At 39.2% G+C, this 19,987-nt stretch overlaps 1 protein-coding gene across 1 annotated transcript in view; it reads left to right on the top strand.

The window, feature by feature from the left end:
* Positions 1 to 19,987, top strand: part of LOC310709805 (microtubule-associated serine/threonine-protein kinase 2-like) — a gene marked incomplete at its 5' end in the record, with an annotated part of 57,686 nt that overhangs the window by 1,621 nt on the left and 36,078 nt on the right. Inside the window, 5 exons of the mRNA XM_083509845.1 lie at positions 1,645 to 1,825; positions 8,817 to 8,892; positions 12,749 to 12,769; positions 15,874 to 15,952; positions 17,311 to 17,465. Of these exons, the coding sequence (XP_083365971.1) occupies positions 1,645 to 1,825; positions 8,817 to 8,892; positions 12,749 to 12,769; positions 15,874 to 15,952; positions 17,311 to 17,465 (512 nt within the window). The remainder of the gene's footprint in view (positions 1 to 1,644; positions 1,826 to 8,816; positions 8,893 to 12,748; positions 12,770 to 15,873; positions 15,953 to 17,310; positions 17,466 to 19,987) is intronic.

Below are 19,987 nucleotides of genomic sequence, written 5' to 3' on the forward strand. Positions count from 1 at the left end.
AGTCCTCCAGCAAAACTAATAGTTCACTAATAAGTTTATTACTTGGACCATCCTATATTCAGGGCACAACTGTCAGTTTCATTGCTTGAGTCTGAAATCGGCCTCTTCCCCCCATTTCTTTGTGATTACTTTGCCCCCAACTAATCTCTTAAATTTGTTTCTGGAGAATCTGAATCAGAGCATTAACTTGAAGACACTTTGTGAATATATTTTATAAACTGAGACTTAACAGCACAAGACTGAAGATCAACATTTGCATACTGTATGTGGTGTAGCAGACACATTTTGAATGGACTCTCTTACTCAAAAGAGCAATTGGATACTTTACTGAACATTTTAAGTATACCAAAGAGGTAGAACAGCAACTTAATGGTGCTTTAGGTTATGGTTGCTAGCTCGATCAATTTTCCTTAATGTGCTTTAGCTTCTCTTGAATAACAGTAAACTTGTCTTTAAATAAAAATATTCAGAGACACAAAAGAACAACAAATGATTATCGGGGTGTTTAAAAGCTCATTTCGTTTGCATGTATTATCCCAATGTGCCTTCTGTCGAAGTATTGAGTCTTCAAACAAAAGGATACAAATTCATTGTGTTCTGGGGCCAGCATTTGATTCCCCCCCCCTGTACATTAATTTTCTCTTGTTTCTCTACCCACTCTTATCAGAGATGCTCACAATGGTTTAAATTACTTTAACAGAGTATTATTATCTGTGCTTTCAATATAACTGGTATCCCTTTTTGATGAAAAGTTAAAAAAATGTAACTGTTATACAAAATTAGAAATTGTTTCCTTTTTTCGGTTTCTAAGTAAACATGTTAGAATGGTGTGCCTTGACTTACCAATAAAAACCCTCCAATGTAAACTTGAAAATATCAAACGTTATAGATCTTCCTAGATTTTTATTCCCATCTGATCATATAGCTCTTTACTTGCTCTTTAAAATCAGGGGTGTGAAACAGCAGCCTGCAGGCCCCCACCACTGTCACATTTGGCTTGTGAGGCCATTGTGGCTAAGCTGCACTACCTACCTTGCACCTGATGTCATGTATGATGTTTAATGTGGGGCAGGTAAGGGTGGGGCTTTGCCAAAAGTGTTCTTGCAGGTATGGTACCTATAAAACCTATTATATTGCTGAGCAATATACTAAACTGAGAGACTTCTAAAGACCGACGTGGGCAATAAAGCTCACCCAGTGTCATTGTCATTTAACTCAAACCAGCTCCTCAAATGTATCCACTCCTCACAGAAGCCTTGGTGCTGAGGTGTTTAACCTGTGTTCGAAAATTTTAATTGCTATGCTTTTCTTAGGTAGGAATCCTTGACCTTTACTGGTACTACTTGAAACAAGAAGCAGCATTTTAATTACAGCCAATTTTCGTATAGCCATTCATGACTTCCTTCCTTCCAAAAACTAGGAATACTTCATGTAATCTCATTTGGTAAAACTTTACCAAATACCTTGGCTAATATATGTACCTTACATGCTTCTTATATTAGTTTCCTCCTTAATTATCAAAGTTCTTTTTTTCTTTGGATAATGCAATTCACGGACAGTTATTGATACAATTTTCTACTTTTAGTATCTAAGATTTCTATAAAGTAAATCAAAATCAAGAAACATCAATTTCTTTAAATCTAGAGTAAAATTGAATATTATTCCTCTAGAGTCATTGTAAATGCCCTAACAAAATTATTTCAGTATTTGCTTCTCTTTGCCTTTCATTTCAGTTGTAGGACCAGTAATAGAAAGAGCTTGATTGTAACCTCCAGCACATCTCCAACACTTCCTCGACCACATTCTCCACTCCATGGCCATGCAGGTAATGACAATTCCCCCCCCCCTTTTCTGTAAATCTGTTTTGACAGAGCAGCTATTGTTCTCACGATGCTGGGCATCAGTTTTTGAAGTGAATTTGGTATTTGTGACTGAAGTGAATCAGAGCTCATGAATAATTTGTGTCCCTAATTTTGACAGTAGGAATAGCATCTGTTTTTGGTTTGTAGCTTGGGCATCATGTCATAATGCAATTAATCACCTCTGTTTGAAGGACTGCCGTTCTTAGTTTCAAAGCATTTTAAAAACAGTCTGAAGTTTACTTTTTGTATAGACTTTTTAATGTTGCATTTATGCTTTGTTAACTTCTCTCTTACCTCTAAGACAGACGGTTTCTGCTTCATGTTATTCATTCTCCAGAGCAATTCTCCCAATTCTCTCATTTATTTTTCTATTGATTCATCTAAAAAGTGTTTTATTAGAGCCCTTTGTCTTGGGCAGGAGTCCATACAAGCACTTCACTATGATAGGGAAACATGTTGTGAGCTCAGTTACAGTTGGGAAACGAAGATCAAGATGCAGCAAACCACATTGGAAGAGTAACCAGCAAACTCCCCTGAATAGCATTTCCGGGCACATTTCAGTAACCACCACACCACATCTTTCCTTGTTATTTTATCACCCACCCTGCAATCATTCATTTAAAAAATATTTATATTTTATTGAAAATATTTCCAGAGCTATTTCCTACAAAATCCCTCTAAAACATATTATCCCTAAATCAGATCAGTCCAATGAACTTTCACCTGTTGTTCTTTAATAATAGAAAATGGTCTATTTAAATGAGTTTGCTCTAAAAGCATATTGAACATGCCATCGACCTTTGCATTGACCCCGTTTCTAAAGGCACCGTTTTATTGCTTTAGTTGATACAATACATGCTGCAACAGCTGTTTTTGTTTTCAAAATCCCAAGGTCCATAGAAAGTGATTTGAAGTTGTTACTGGAACCAGTCAGTTCTCAATCTCCCCTTTGGGTCAGGTTCCTGAGCCGGTGGATTGCAGACTAGATGCTAGTGCTCTCAAAGGAAACTGATTTTCTAGATCCATTTCAATTTGGGTTTAGGCCTGGTTATGGCACGGAATCTGCTTTTGTCAGTCTGCATGATGACCTCAGGAGAGACACAGGAGAAATCTGCCCTTGTTAATTCTCTTTGACCTTGCAGCGGTTTTCAATACTATCAACCATGGTATCCTTCTGGAGCAGCTGTCTGAGTTAGGGATGGGTGGCACTGCTTTGTGGTGATTCCGGTCCTATTTGGATGACTGTTTCCAGAGGGTGATGCTTGGGGCGTGCTCTTCGATCCCATGGAACCTTCAGTGTAGGGTTCCTCAAGGTTCAATTTTATCCCCCAGGCTGTTGACATCTACATGAAACCGCTGAGTGGGGCCATCCAGAGCTTTGGAGTACATTGTCAGCAATATACTGATGAGGCACAACTCTACTTCTCCTTTACATATACAGCTGTGGCAGTGGATGTACTGGACCATTTTCTTGCCACAGTAATGGACTGAATGAGAACCAATAAACTGAAACTCAATCCAGATAAGACTGAGGCACTTTTAGTGGGTGATTCACTAGACCAGATGAAGAGGAGGCTGCCTGCTCTTGAAGGAGTGGGTAACTTGGGGGTACTTCGGGATCCATAGCTATCATATGGGGCTTAGTTGACCTCAGTGGTGTGGAGTGCCATCCATCATCTTGGGCTGGTGGCTCAGCTGTGCCACTATTTGGACCGGGATAGCCTTGTCAGGTTTTGTGGCCTTCACCTCTTGGCATAAATCAAATGCCTAGCACACTTCCAGCAGAGTTAGTTTACACGTGCTCTTGCATGTGGGAGTTGCCCTGATAGATAACGCTCAAGACACAGGAGCAGTCCAGGCAATTCGCTCTTTATTGCCAGCATTAAGCGTAACTGTTGCAATATATGCAGAATAGTCCGCTTAGGCTACTGATCCCAGCAGCCAGACATCTCATACAGCATACAGCAGAATACATCATTAATCCATACCAGCAGCAGTTGTAGTTTCATCAATTGCAGGCAGCGAGAGAAACTAACACACACTCTCTCACTGAATCTTTCTTTGGCTCTCTAGCTCTCTAGCTAGAAAGAAAAGTAAAGACCAGCCTTTTAAGGCTACAGGTTCCTGGCTGTGCAAAGGAAACCAATTAACTCCTGATCCTTGTCTTGCACCAGTGTAAGTAGTTAGGCTTCTCGGGTCAGTTTCTGAAACATTCTCTACTTCCAATTAACAGAAACTTACTCAGTTTTCTGCAAAACGAATGATCAATCCCCCAACAAGCCTAATGTCTGCCATCTATGCTCTGGTAATATTAAGGTTAGATTACTGCAATGAAGATGATTTGGAAATGTCAGCTGGTGCAGTATTCAGCGGCCAGACTGGTTACCATGCAAGAAAGTTTGCACATAAAACTCCATTCCTGGCCAAATTGCACTGGCTGCCAGTTAGTTTACAGGCCCAAATCAAAGTGCTGGTTTGACTCATAAAGCCTTAAATCAGGCATGGCCAAACTTGGCCCTCAAGATGTTTGGGGACTACAGCTCCCATCATACCTAGCTAACAGGACCAGTGATCAGGGTTGATGGGAGTTGTAGTCCCAAAACATCTGGAGGGCCAAGTTTGGCTGTGCCTGCCTTAAATGGTTCTGGACCATAGTACATCAAGGACCGCCTCTCCCCATATGAACTCACTCGGACTCTGCAATCATCATCATCTGAGGCCCTTCTTCATTTGCTTCTTAAATGAGAGCTCCAGAGGGTGGCAACACAAGAGTGGACCTTTTCTTCAGTGTCTCCCAGCTTGTGGAATGCTCTCTCCAGGGAGGTTCACCTGGTGCCTTTGTTACATATCTTTAGGCACCAGGCAAAAGCATTGTCGCACACCAGCAACACATAAGACTTTTGAGCCGTCTGGCCCAAAAATGGCAACCAGGCATTCTGTTTTGGCGACTGTAACCCTGGTTTAAGGAGCTATTTGTCACCTAGCTTATGTATCGTGGGTTTCTAACAATGTTTAAAAAATCACTTCAGGGGTGTGTCTGCTTTGCGGCTCTTTCTTGATAGTACCAAATGGTGCTTTGGAAGTACATTTAAATGCTGCTAATATTTCAGGGTATCTCCAATTAAACTTCAGTATTCTCTGCTTCATAAAAGCTAAGAGAGCTGATATCTCTCTTTCTGGAGATACTGACCCAGACAGCCCTAAATGTTGGCATTGATCCAGTCCTCCTGGGGAACTCCAGATGCTATAATTATCCTGCCAAGAAATGCCAAGAAGTATGAATAGATACTGAAAATGTGGGAATTGTTGGCTTTCATGTTTTTAATGAAACGCTACAGTTCATTCTGTTCAAAGTGTATCCCCCATATCCTCTTTGGACAGCAAAACCGAAGGAATAGTAGCAGTTCAACTAGAATGAGCCATCTGGTCCTCTGATTTAAGAGCTGCTTATCTTACTGGTATCCAAGAACTTCCTTAAGTTCTCAGAGGAGAGTTGACCTTAGAACAAGCATTTCAGAATTCTAAGAAGCACTCTCTTCTAAAGACAGAATCCTGTAGCTGAGAATTGTAAAAGAAATTATTATGATGTTCTAATAATTTTGTTGATTTCATAACATAATCCATTTACAAACACAGATTACAGAATACCTAGTACAGAGTCAAATTAGATCACAGAAGTGATTAAATTATCTTTGTCACTACAAGTTTGTCAGAGTTAACTGGAGGACATTCACTTGATTGAATGACTACTCCCACTGGATTGGATAGGCAAGGTATTTTAAGTTAATGATTAAATTGTATCGGATACCCAAGACCAAAATATGTTTTATTATTCCACACTCCCACTATGCATGAAAAGATGTCCCAGTTACAACAATAAATTTATAACCCACTCTTCACACTGAGGTCCCAGGACAGGTTACAACCATTTAAAACACAACATTAAAAACAAATCAGAACAGCATACAATCATAAAAATAGAATTTACACATTTCCCAAGAAGTTTCAATGGACATTTTCCAAAAATAATTTCACTGGAAATAACCTCAAAGGTTTATAGGTGAAATGAGTAATAGTTCAGCTTTCAAATGGATACACTGTTATATGGATGTTTTCATTGTACATCATTTTTCAAAGTAGTGATGCAAACAATTACTGGAGCTGCTTGATATTTGTGTGTGTGTGTGCTTAAGAGTAATAGAGGGCAGCACCAATATATGGAAGAAATAAGAAGCAGCAACTTGCAAGGTGTTGAGAACCCTTTGATTCTAGATCCCTTGCCACCAGATCATTAAATCTCTGTAAGCATTTGAGCAGCAAGACCACCACCTTGTTGCCTTTCAGCTTTAATGACCAAACAGAGCACTCCACTTTTGGTAACTGCACAGTAAAATGGTGTTCCAGCAGTGGTGCCCTTTTCTTCTCCATAGACATCTGTCTCCCAGGGGCAAGATGGTACTAACGTAAACGGGGGCCGGGGGGGGAAGTATTTCTGCTAAAAGTTGTGCATTTCTTACTGTCTCATTATGGTCTACTGCTGTGAAATGTAATTTAAGTATTTATTGCATATTCACTCCTTAGTGACAGGAGGGTATTCTTGGATTGCTTCTTCTAATACATGCAGAATCACAAACAGATGACACCATCAATGAGAACAGGCTTTCCAACACCAACTTATTTTGTAGTATAGACAGTGAGGAATTGTTCAGATCTTTATGGGGGTCTTGTGAGCAGTTTCTCTGGCATTTGCCTTGATAATAACAATTGCTTATAAATATCTGGCACTATTGCATTATGTTCGTGCACACACAGAGATTACCAAATTCTAGTGTTGTCCTAATGAGTAGTAGTGGATTAGCTTGACTTTAATTTTACATGTTCAAATATATTTTTTTTAACTTTTCCATAATGTATCCAGCTTGATTAAATTGTTAATTTGAAATTCACAACATGAATTTTCTAGAGAACGTGATATCTGGATTGAGACTAATAGGATTTTAGAGATTGATGGTCCTAATCAAATGCTTCATGGAGAGTTGCTTAAAGCTCTTAGGATGATTGGCACTGCTGCCAAGGTTTTTGTTGTTGTTGTTTTTAAAAATTCATTTGTCACATGTTGCCATAGAATTTGAAGAGATTTGAGTCTTGGAGCCCAGTACACAATTCCTCACTATAAAGCATTAAAATTGTCATATTCATTCAGAGGCTTTCACCTAATCACAATTTAAACATCCATCGTGGAGAGACATACCCTGCTTTATTTTTTTATTTTTTATAGCCTACTGTTCAACCACCAGGGTGGTTCACAACATTTCAGTTAAATACAATATATTATGTAAACCATAGAAACCTAGAAATCTATACGTAATAACAAAGTAGGCATGAAATAGGAATGGATTCTATAAATTAGTCACCTCTCTAGGTATGAAGGAAAAGTTACATCTTAATGTTGAAAAACTATTTAAAACGGCGGGCAACTGTATCCAGTGGGATACACCAGGGGGCCATAACAGAGAAGACCAAGCTGTTGACGGAACTACAAGCAGGGCCTCTCCTGCAGATCTTAAGGCTGACAGACAGTGGGAGCAACACTGTCAAAATCCAACCAATTGCAAAAATCATTTATACAAATAAAATGCACACTCACAACATATGCTGCTATTTAGATTTTTAGTTAAGACAAAGACTCATGTATGTCACATGACAAAAACTCCTACAATGGAGATTAGTTTATTTTATCTCAGCAAATTGGTGTGTATTTCTATCAGTATATTCTTAATGTTATGCAAGCCCTACTATATGAACTGTTTTCCTCATGTTTCATAGAGTGCAAGCTTATGCTGGCATATTGCTTGCCACAACTGTAGAGGTACATTGATGTAGGGAAGTGCAGATAGTGTATTTTCACTCATTTCTAACGTCCCTCCATCTTCATTGCCTAACCCTCAGACTGCTGCCACTCATGGTCCTGCCTGCCCCCTATCCCCGCCCCCCTCCGATTTATGAGTTCTTTAAAACATACGGTTGGATTCAAACTTGTAATGAGCACAGTTCTGTTCATCCTTGAGAAAGAAGGGAGGGGAGGTTATTTTTGACAATTCCTCCTTCCTCCTCCTGTAGCTCCCTGTGTCCCTGGAAAGCTGCTCTGGAGAGTTGGGGAGGTGATTGTGGGGACTGCATAGAGAATCTACAAAAATTAATCCCTTCCTCCAGTGGGGAAGCCTCTACAGGATCCTGGTTCCTTCCATAAATGGAATGAGCAAGTATGGGTCCAACCCATAGAATATTACAAGAAATAACACTACATAGGACGAACTGAACTACAGTTCCTACATTCCCCTTCTCCCTTCTGTTTTCACTGTTTTCACTTTGACAAGTAGAATAGGGCTGCTAATTGTTTTTCATCTTGAGCTGGGAAATATCTCACCTGGGATCTAATTAAAATTCCAGAATGGGGGGGGGGGGATGTGCCACAGAAAGCCCTATCAAACTGTTATTGAGAAGTCAGAGTGTGCTATCTAGCAGATTATGTGCTGTGCTGCATTTGTTAACACCACCAGTTTATAAACATTTTACTAATCTCATTTGTCGGGTCAGGCTACATCTATTGCTTAAAATGTCAATCTTCTACTGAATGCTGCCACATCTTGAATGTATTAGATCACTGCAAAAGTAGGTAATCATATGTTACTCTAATCAGGTATCCTGGTTATTTTAATGCTAATTCATCAGTTCCCATATTCAGATAACTTTACATATGCTGCTATAGAAACAATGAAAGATCAGCGCCTTTAAACTGATGTAGAGTAAAAATAGATAGTAAAAATTAGTTACTGTCATCTGAACATAGAAATCTCAGTGGCTTGTACAGCATTGAGGCACTCATCAAATTACAATAACAGAAATAGTTTTGAATGCATAGCAAATGTCAACATTTTGTAATTTTCTGAACAGGTGGAAGTCCGTTGGACAGTCCCAGAAATTTCTCCCCAAATGCACCCTCTCACTTTTCCTTCGTTCCTGCCCGTAGGTATGTATGCATGAACATTTTAGTTCTGATTTGCATGTAAAAGCCTCATGAGGCAATTCTTTTTTGCTTGTTGCTTAAAGTAATTTGGTGTTGTGTTCTTGACTGACTCACTTAACTCAATTCTCAAGAATATTTTTTTTAAAAAAAATTTGTTGGCTTCTCATTCAGAATGTGAGACATTGCAAAAAAGCAAGCTAAAGGGGAAAAAATGAAAGAAAAAAGTACACACATGAAGACTGCCTGGCCTAGGCAAATGTTTATTATTGTGCTTATATTTGAGAAAGTGGATTCCTGTGGCAATATTTGAATATATGTGACAGGAGATGCAAAGAGTTGTGTTCAGGGTAGTATGGCCGTAGACCAAAGAGTTGTGGAGTTGGTATGCCTTGTGTTCTGCAGTGTTAGAGTGGGAGAGAAGGGGAAGTGAAAGTTATGATCACATTTCCACTCATGCTGTTTCCAGATTGGGACAGATGAAAATGGCCTTTGCCAATTCTGTTCACAGACCATATGGGGAATGCTTGTTTGAAATAAAGTGCTTTAAAGGCTACCAGCGTGGAACCCTGCCCAGTCAGCCCTTGTAAGTTACAGACAAACGCTGATTGGCAAAACAGTCAGAGAATCAATACCTACCTCTGACAGCCCATTTTTGTGGGTAAGATGCAGCTTCTGTATGTGGCTCAGGTACTCCCATAATAGCTTTTGCATTATTGGATGGCACTGTTTGCTTGCCTGTTTGTTTTTTCAGGTCATAGATTTGGTTAGCAAGATTTTTTTATAGTTGTTTGGTATTAACTTTTGGGCTGTGGGGCATTTGTCATCCTTTCCCAATGGTTCATTGCACTGGAACACCTGGTTTCTTTTGCTTGCCTTTATCTTTCTATTCTGTCTATGAGTTTCCTGATACCAAGGCCTTCCTTCTCATAAGAGGGAAGACCGAGTGAGTTGGCTATTTAGAAAGAAAGCGTTTATCTTTTGATCATCTATTTCGGAAATGACTTTTAAAATATCTGGCTGCCCAAAATAACACCAGGCTATCCATAATATCCTTGGATGTTTGAAGCAGCTCTCCCCCCCCCCAAAGAAAACCCTGGGTACAAGGGAAAAGGGGGAAGCAAACAATGCCAATTCCCATCCATTCCTCAGTGCATCAGTGTATTTTTTCAAGGATAACTGAATAACACCCAATACTACCCTTTGCTTATACTTCAATACATTATGCAAATGGTGAGCCTGTGCCTTGCTTCATCAATTGCTTTCCCAACTCTCTCCAACCTACAGCAAACACACACAGTTCCAGGCACTTAAGCCATGTTGCAGTGCCTTTACAACTGTTCCTAAAGCCTGGGTCTTCCTCAGTCGCAAGTGGTCTTACTGTTTCAGCTGTTGCTAATACAGTAGTGCATTATCTCACAGGATCTGTGACTAGTTATTCACCTTCTCTCTTGCTGTGCTCACAGGAGACAGATAATGGGAGGAGGGCCAGCTACCATAAAGGCCAGTCCTATGTCATTAACAAAATAGCTATGCTACATGAGGCAACCTACACTGGATCATGGCACATGAGATCCTTCCCCCAACTTCCATGATCTAAAAGAGTGTGAGGCAAAGCCACTTCAGTGAAATTGGGAGGCAGGGAAAACTTTGCCAGACTGGAGACTGTGCTTTTATCCTCTTTAGGTGGCATTTTTCTTCCCTCCTGAATATTTTAATAATTGCTTGGGTCAGGGGACATGATCTTCACTGCTCAACAGCTTCAAGAAAAATGCAGAGAGCAAAACCAACCCCTTTATATGGCATTTATTGACCTGACTAAGGCCTTTGAAGCTGTAAATCATAATGCCCTGTGGACTGTCCTCCTGAAAATTGGCTGCCCTGATAAATGAGTGAACATCCTTCAGCTCCTCCACGATAATATGACAACAACTATTACATATAACAATGGCTCTCAAAGTGAACCATTCACAGTGGGGTCAGGTGTTAAACAGGGTTGTGTTATCCCTCCAACTCTATTAATTATTTTCATTGCCATGATCCTACACATTGTCAAAGGGAAACTCCCCACCGGGGTAGAAGTCATGTATCAAACAGATGGAAAGCTCTTTAATCTGAGTAGGCTGAAAGGAAAGAGTAAGCTTACCATAACTTCCGTCATAGAGCTTCAGTATCCGAAATATTTTCACAGAAGCTTACAAAAAGCTTGGCCTATCACTCAACATCCAAAAAACTAAAGTGCTGCACCAACAAGCACAAAACAACCTCTCTGCAATGCCACAAATCCAACTCAGTGGTGTAATGTTGGAAAGTGTTGATCACTTCTCCTGCCTGGGCAGTTATCTTTCCACAAGGGCCGACATTGATGCCAAAATCCAGCATCACCTGAGCTCTGCGAGTGCAGCTTTCTCCCAATTGAAGCACAGAGTATTTGAGGACCATGACATTCGCAGGAGAACCAAAATGCGTGTTTACAAAGCTATTCTACTACCAATCTTACTGTATGCTTGTGTAACATGGACCCCTTATAAACACCATCTCCAATTCCTTGAAAGATTCCATTAATGGTGTCTCTGAAAATTTTTACATTTCACTTGGGAAGACAGGCGAATTAATACCAGTGTACTGGAAGAAGCAAATATCACCATTGTCGAAGCAACGATTCTTCAGCATCAACTTCATTGGACTGGTCATGTTGTTCAGAGGCCTGATTATTGTCTTTGAAGCAACTACTCTATTCCGTAGTTAAAAATGGAAAGCGTAATGCTGGTGGTCAACAAAAGAGGTTTAAAGACTCTCTGAAGGCAAATCTACAAAAAGGTAATATAAGCACCAACAACTGGGAAGCACTGACCTGCAAGTGCTCCAATTGGAGAACAGCCTTTACCAAAGGTGTTGTGGACTTTGAAGATGCTCGGACTCAGGACGAAAGGGAGAAACATGCTAAGAAGAAGAAGAATTTGGATTTGATACCCCGCTTTATCACTACCCGAAGGAGTCTCAAAGCAGCTAACATTCTCCTTTCCCTTCCTCCCCCACAACAAACACTCTGTGAGGTGAGTGGGGCTGAGAGACCTCAAAGAAGTGTGACTAGCCCAAGGTCACCCAGCAACTGCTTGTGGAGGTGCGGAGACGCGAACCCGGTTCCCCAGATTACGAGTCTACCACTCTTAACCACTACACCACACTGGCTCCCATGCTAAGAGGAAGGCACGTTTGTGAAACCCTCACCGTGATCCATTCCTACCCGGAAACCTATGTCCCCACTGTGGAAGGACATGTGGATCCAGAATTGGCCTCCACAGTCACTTACGCACTCACTGTTAAGACCGTGTTCATGGAAGACAATCTTAGCCAGGCTATGAGTGATCACCAAAGAAAAAGAATGCCTTGACAACCAGTGTGCTGCTTCACTAAGCAAATATGTTGGTTAGAATTCCTTTCATATAGGGTAATGCGCTTAGATATTTTGTTTGATACTGCCACTCTGGCTTGCTGTGTTTTGTAATAATTCTCAAGCTGTTTTATTTTGTGAATGTTTATTTTGTTACTATAAAAAATCTGAGTGCTTTTAAAACCTGATAAACAAAGATGAACCATTCTCAAAATAGAGTGCTTCAGTGATATTAGAATTATGGCAATGTAAATGAAAGGATTATCTTTTTCAAACTACAGAATTTTGCCACATTCACATATGCAGTTTCATTTTTATCTACAAATATAAACAAATATGCCACTCCATCTATAAAAATTCCCAGGATGATTTACAAGCATGAAAACAACAATTTATTACTTTTTCAGAAGCAGATTATGTTTACAATTTCCCCCCTGTTTTTATTACTGGTACTATTTTTTTATATAGCCATGGACACAGGGCAGACAGGTAATGGTGCATCAGATATATATTATGTGGAATGTAAATGGAATGCTTCTGCATGCTACTGTCCTAGTGAGCTTATATGCTGCTATAACCCCATTTAGGCATTCTGGTGCTAACTTTGTCAATTAAAATGAGCAGCAAGTGTTTTTTAAACATTATCTCAAAGCGTCATCCTAGATATATCTACTCAGAAGTAAGTTCTGTTGAGCAGAATTTACTTCCAGGTAACTCTGTGTAGAACTGCAGTCTTAGTGAAGTTGGTCTAGTTCTGCTGCATGATAGTATAAAATAGCTTTAAACTTATTTTTTAAAGATAGGTAGGGACCAGGATTTAAAGAATCCCATGTCTTCAGCAATTTGTTTTAGTGGTGTGCAGCTTTTTATGTTGCATCCAATAATGTTCTTATTTTCCAGATCAGCATTCTGGACTGGAGCTGCAGAGAACATGCCCAATTATTTACATCCAACATGTTGTTCTGTCCTCAAAGAACTGAACATGATGAAATAACTAATCTGACAATCCCTCAGTTTCACTTGAACTTCAAAATCCATCTTTCTGCATGGCAAAGTTATTTCTAGCTCTTTTTGTTCTCTGAAAATTTCAGTAGGATATAATCTAAATATCAGTCTAGAATATAATGTGTATTGCATTTGTGTAGCGTCTATGCAAGACACAGGGGTGTTTACTTGTTGTGCCTAAACTGGAACATTGTGCCTCGTAGCAGTGCTAAGCTAGAGAGGACTTTGGGGACAGAAAAAAGGTTATAAATCTTTAATAGCTGTTAATAGGCACCTTTAATGATGCATTTGCCATATGAAGGCTTCCTGAAACTTCTGAGTGGCAGCTGCTCCCTCTCAAGGAGCTAAATCATACATTTCCTTTTGTTAAATATATTAGCTGTACTGCATAGGTGTCTTCACATTACTTCCAGGAATGCTTTTTTCAGAGGTGGGGGGTAGCGTGGAGACCAGTCTATGTGGTAAGCTGGCCCATATGGGAACAGCCTGCTGTATGAAGCAGTTGTAAAACAGAATCAACTATAAGCACCTTCAATATGACAGCCACAGGAGAATCCGTCCTGAGGTTGCTAGACCTATAGCTTATGGTGGCTCTCTGTATTTCTACTTGTTTTGGAAAGGGCCTCAGGATTTCTTTGAAAAATATATATTCTAAGAGTAACCAACTGTTTCATGGAAGTTGAATTATTTTTCAGTTCACCATTCAGAGAGAATGGGCATGCAGTTGCTGTCTCAACTTTTTCTAAATAATTTTTAAAGCCCTGATTGGTTGTTCTGGTAAATCAGTGTGCAGTGTATTTGGCATATGAAGAAGCCTTCCTCCAAAATAAAATGTTGTTTTAAACAGCATCTTACAGTGTCCTCCTAGACATATCTATCTATCTAGATACATACATAGAGATAAATATATAGACATATATACATGTAGATACCAGTGACATTTGAATGTCATTCTCTTTAAACAATTGCCTTAATGGGGTTGTAATTATAGCATGGATTCAGTAACTGCAGCTTAAAACATTGTGATCCTGTGCATGAAGCATGAAGACATTGTTTATTAAATGCTTGTGCTGTTTAATTCTTAATTGTAAGAGAGATATTGGGGGTAGAAATGTCAGTTGTTTTCCTGAATCTGGTAGGTAAAATGAGATGCTTGCACCTTTCTCAAAGTAGACCTGATTTTATTTTATTTTGAAACATCAAGCAGAATAAAGGTAATTCAAAAGCTTTGCAAAAGATCTGTTCAGGGCACTGTTGGTCTAAACCCTCTCAGCGTGTTATAGAAAAAAAATGTGACCTGTTATTTCTAGCTAAGATAGCAGTCACAGATTTCACATTAAATATCAAAAAACTGTGTTTCACTCACTCGTTTAAATTTAACTCTATTTTGTGACATTGGTTTATTCATTTTTAAACCCAGCCAGATGGGTGGGGTATAAATAATATATATATTATTAAATTAAAAAACAATAATCAGGTTGGAGCTAAGACACCAAACCAAACCTATGGCTTGCCTGTTAAATTGGTGTTGAGGGTAAGTGTAAAGAGCTTTATTCAACATTGTATATCTGTATAGGACTCTCATGGTTTTGCATGGCACTGTAGTGCTAAATAGAAGAGCGGGATTTGTACCAACGAAACTACTGTTTCCCAGTACCAGTGGGAAGAGCCCTGTGCTCACATTGCAGATTGTGGGGTCCTGCATAATGTTCAGCTCATGCAAGTATTGCATGAGTCACTATTGTCTACAATGTCATTGGGCAAGGATCAGTATGGCATGAAGACCTGAGTGGAGGTAGATTGCCCAGGTCAGATATTCAAGGGCACAAAGTAGGTGTTTGTAGTATCAAATTGCAAAATAGAAAAAGAAAAACCCTCCATATTACATCTGTTAAATTTGTGGATTATCTTAAAAGTATGATGAATGTCCGGGATATCCTGTGGAATAACTATGTAATGTTGCCTTAGAAAGCCATTTGTCTTTAAAAAAAAATCACCTTAGTTATATACAGATTGTGAAAACATACCTTTATTTAAATCAGATTATAAAGCAGTTTGCTTCTGGAACATCTGCCTATGGGGAATGGGGATTTTATTTTCAATAAATACTGAGTCTACAAAAATATTAATATGAGTCAGAACAGTAGGTGAACTGGTCATATTTTTTCACCACAGATTTTGTAAGTCAATGAAATGCTGTGAATTTTGAGAATCCGAAACCGTTTTTATGGCATCCAGAATGTTATCATATATGCCATGATAACATGACACCGATATGTAAAAAATGGGTTCAGGTAATTAGAGGAGCTCTAAGCAATTTTTCATGGGTTTGTTTGGGTGTGGGTAGTGACATTTATACCATAGGTCAACAACTGGTCATTTGTGAGCTGGATTCTCCGCTACATAATCATTTCTGTCACGGCTTCAGGCCAGCTTGAAACAATTTCACGGAGAAATGAAGAGGTTGTGTCAGATAAACAAACACATTGTTACTCACCTATGGCATATGGGTTATTAAAGCAGAAGAGATCTGTTGCTTATAAACACCAGTGCAAAGTTTTAGTAATGTTGCTTGCATCTCTTTCTAGGACAGATGGGCGTCGTTGGTCCCTGGCCTCCCTCCCCTCATCTGGATATGGAACAAACACTCCCAGTTCAACAGTTTCAGTAAGTAAATTTTCACAATGGTTAGTTAATTAGTAAAGTACTTGTAATTCTTCTTGTTTCCAATAGTTAATGGTGATTTCTACCTGTTATTTTACTACATGCATTATAACTTGTCAATTCGACATTCACTGTTTTTGTAACTCTTCTGTAGTGGGACTTCAAAAGTTTTTCAAATAAATTTCCCTCTATCAGGTTTCAAAGGAATGGTACATAATTCAGTGGAAGATTAAACATCTTCAAATCTCAAAGAGGTGTCCTAAACCATATTTATGCAGCTGATGACCTCTGAAAGACCATGACTTTAGGACTGAACCTAACCATGTGACAGACTGTTGCATGCAAGGCATTACAGTGCCAGCACTTGCCAGTGCTAGTTAAGTTTTTCCTAAAAAGATACTGTGGAGTCCAGTGAGCTGCCATTATTTTATTTTATTTTATTTTATTTTATTTTATTTTATTTTATTTTATTTTATTTTATTTTATTTTATTTTATTATTTTCTGTGTCTAACAGAATCACATGTATATGGAAATCAGTCTGACGGGTTAATATTTTTTACATTACCAAATGTGAAGTGGATGCTTAAATTTGCCACTGTACTCTGTCCTGAGTCCCTCCAGATTTGGTTTAGACTTGTCCCTTAAGAGTTTGGTAAAGAGATACCATTAGTTGAAAGCGTTGTTCTGAAGTCTTTAAGTCCTCCAGTAATGCAGGGTTTTCTGAGGCACTTAGTACCTCAGGCTGAAAGTTGTTAACAGATGTTTTAATTGCCAGTACTGCCATCTTGCACCTTTACTTAAAAGCTATTAATCCTGTGACAGTTACAGCATAGATGCAGCCACACCCTCTATCCCACATTTCCATCTTGTATCACTAAACCTTGTTTTTATGTAATTTGTCTTAAGTGAGACAGTAATAACCTACTAAGAGCATGTTTTGAAAATATTATTCATAAAAAATTGCATGCTCACACAAAAGAAAAGCACTGCAAATTAGTAATCCCCCACTTTTTATGGATAGCCTCATCTTTTTATAGAAAACTTCAGTTAATTTAATATTTATACTTTTATGCCTCCCTTCATCCCATTATGATTTCAGGGTGGTGAACAAACATAAATCTTGTTACATTCAGTTGTTCAGTGCAGGGGTTGCCAGCAAGTGGTTTGATGAAGCACGTGAAGAAAAATGGTTAATTCTTGCAGGAATAGTTATTCACTAAAGGAATTCACCAATGACAGCTTGAAGATTCATAAGCATTTTCTTCTACCTCTTGAAACGAAAGAACTCGTGAAGTGTGTTCATCTATGTTAAGTCTTGTGCCTCACATTAAGTGTTCCCTTGTATATACTTTGTTCTTAGTCATCATGTTCATCTCAGGAGAAGCTGCACCAACTGCCTTATCAGCCAACACCAGATGAACTCCATTTCTTGACAAAGCACTTCAGCACAGAGAGCATCACTGATGAGGAAGGGCGGCATTCTCCAGCAATGCGCCCCCGATCTCGCAGCCTCAGGTGAGCTTCACACTCTACTTCTGGCATCAGCAATCTGGTTCACCTGCCTAGTTTTCTGCTTCACACTTGCAAGAATAACGACTCCACTGCAGCAGCAACAAAACAGCTAAAGGAACTCCTTGTGTAAACCAAGCACAACATGGCTTCCCAGCACAGCCACATTAGACTCACGAAACCTCTCAGTTGCCATTTTGCTGGTACAAACTAAGGATTTTTAGGATGCAGTACCCTTCACTTGAAAGTTCCCTTATGTCCCAGTACTGGGTAAAGAAAATGTCTTGTTTTCCCACTCTTCTAAACTGATGAGAAGTGCTGCATGTCCTGTTTTAACCTGCTTGCAGTGATAATAATAATAATAATAAATTTTATTTATATCCCGCCCTCCCCAGCCGAAGCCGGGCTCAGGGCGGCTAACAACAATAAAACAGTACAAAAGTACAGCACAAATGATGATGGTCTTGGCCCTCACTGCCAGATGGAAAAGCTCTAACTGGCAGCTGTGGTTATGCTAAAGACTTTAATGCTCAAATGAGATCAGTACATAAGGTAATAAACACAAGCCAATATGTTGATCCAACAAGTAACACGCCCTCTGCACCTTCCTAATGAAGAACAGGGCAGCCACAGCAATTAGTTCATCAAACAGCTGGAGTCCCAAGAACGGACATTCCTTTGAATGAGTTGGCTTGCATCTGCGCTGGTGTCTGTGTCCATGGAAATAGAGGAGGAGTCCAGACCCCCTCAGCATCAGACTTACTCTCAGTTGCCACTCCAGAAGGGGAAGGCTCTTCACTAAGAGGGAGAAGTGGTTCCATAGTAGGTGGTGTTAGGCTAAGGCTATCCAGTGCCACAGAGGTGGGATGCTTCTCTGACAACCTACTCAGCTCCTCCCCGCCATCTTAATTTCTGTCCCCCAAGCCACTGAACCACTCATTCCCAGGGATCAGACACTTCTTACAGATGAGACACTTCTTTGTAGTTTCCCAGGCTAAAGCCAATCATGCAATATGCTTCATCACACTCTTTCCACAATCAAGATTTGGCAAGTTTTATTTCTAATGCCAGTTTTATTGCTAGCCTGGAAAGCTACTAGTATGTTTAGCTGTTCTATGTTTTGGAGAAGAGACTCTTTTGTCCATCTATTTATTTACATCTTTAACACTTCCACTGTTCCTATGACTATTGCCGAGTCTGTAGGTAGAGTACTATATTTGATTGATAAATCAGTTCTGAAACATGTCAGACATTAATCTTTGTAAATTTAACCTATTGGTATTTTTAAAAATGTAAGCTATTTTTGCTTCTATAACTTTTTCCAAAGACAGCTGATAGTGATAATTATTGTATAAATTATGCTTCTAATCCAGGGTAGTCATAAGAATCATAGTGTTGTGGAATTGGAAGGGACCACAAAGGTCATCTGTTCCAACCCCCTGAAATGCAGGAGCCTCTTTGCCCAACATGGGGCTCGAACCCACAACCTTGCCCTCAGAGAATAAACTGAAGAGCTGGTGGAAGTTTAGTTTGTGTACTTTTTATTTTAAAAATTGCCTTCCCCATGATAGATGTAACCATTAGCTGAAATCTTATAAATTATGCTAATACTTTGTCTTTATGCTTTATACATGAAGCGTTTGTCAACATTATAGTTTACTAAATTATTATTTACATTTATGCAGGACTGGAAAAGGCAACATATTATAAATATAAAACCAAAAAGGGAAAACGTGGCTCTAATTTCCTATAGTTAATCAAGGAATGAAGTGTAATTTCTATCTGCATTACCTTATTTTCCCTTAAAGGCTACTTAACGATAGAATGAGTCATAGCATTACATTCTGGCTTCTGTTCTGTGATGATGAAAGGAAAGGAAATCATGCTCTTTGTGTACCCTGTTAGAATTTAAAATATATTTTTTCAAGCAATGGTATGGTTCCGTAACATTATATTCAAGATGATCAACAGAATTTTCTTGCTGTAACACCTGCCTGGTTTACATGCCAGTATGACATATGTTAATCTCTAATCTGAGAACCAGTGTGGCGTAATGGTTAGAGGGTTGGACTACGACCTGGGAGACTAGAGTTCCAATCCCTACTCAGCCATGAAGTTCACTGGGTGACCTTGGGCCAGTCAACATCTCTTAGCCTACCTTACCGTTCAGCGTTGTTGTGAGGATGAAATGGGGAGGAAGAGAACTATTTACACCACCTTGATCTCTTTGGAAGAAAAAGGTGGTATATTAAATAAATAACTCTCTATCTTATCTATCCATCATGTTCAGTGGTTTCTGAACACATTTGGCCTCACAGCAGACTCCTGTCTCCACTATTTTTTGGAGACAATGCAAAATTACTGGAAAATTCAAATCACATTGGGTAAAATGCCTCAGTAGTAATCCTCCCACACTCTCATTTAAGGAGGAAACAGGTTATGTGAAATCTGTCCTGAAAATCAGGACCTGAGCTCATGGTTTGTTCTTCCCCATCTGAACAAACCACGAATGATAATGAAGGTTTGTT

The sequence above is a fragment of the Podarcis liolepis genome (assembly GCF_965112155.1).
Source record: "Podarcis liolepis genome assembly, chromosome: 6".
NCBI lineage: Eukaryota > Metazoa > Chordata > Lepidosauria > Squamata > Lacertidae > Podarcis > Podarcis liolepis.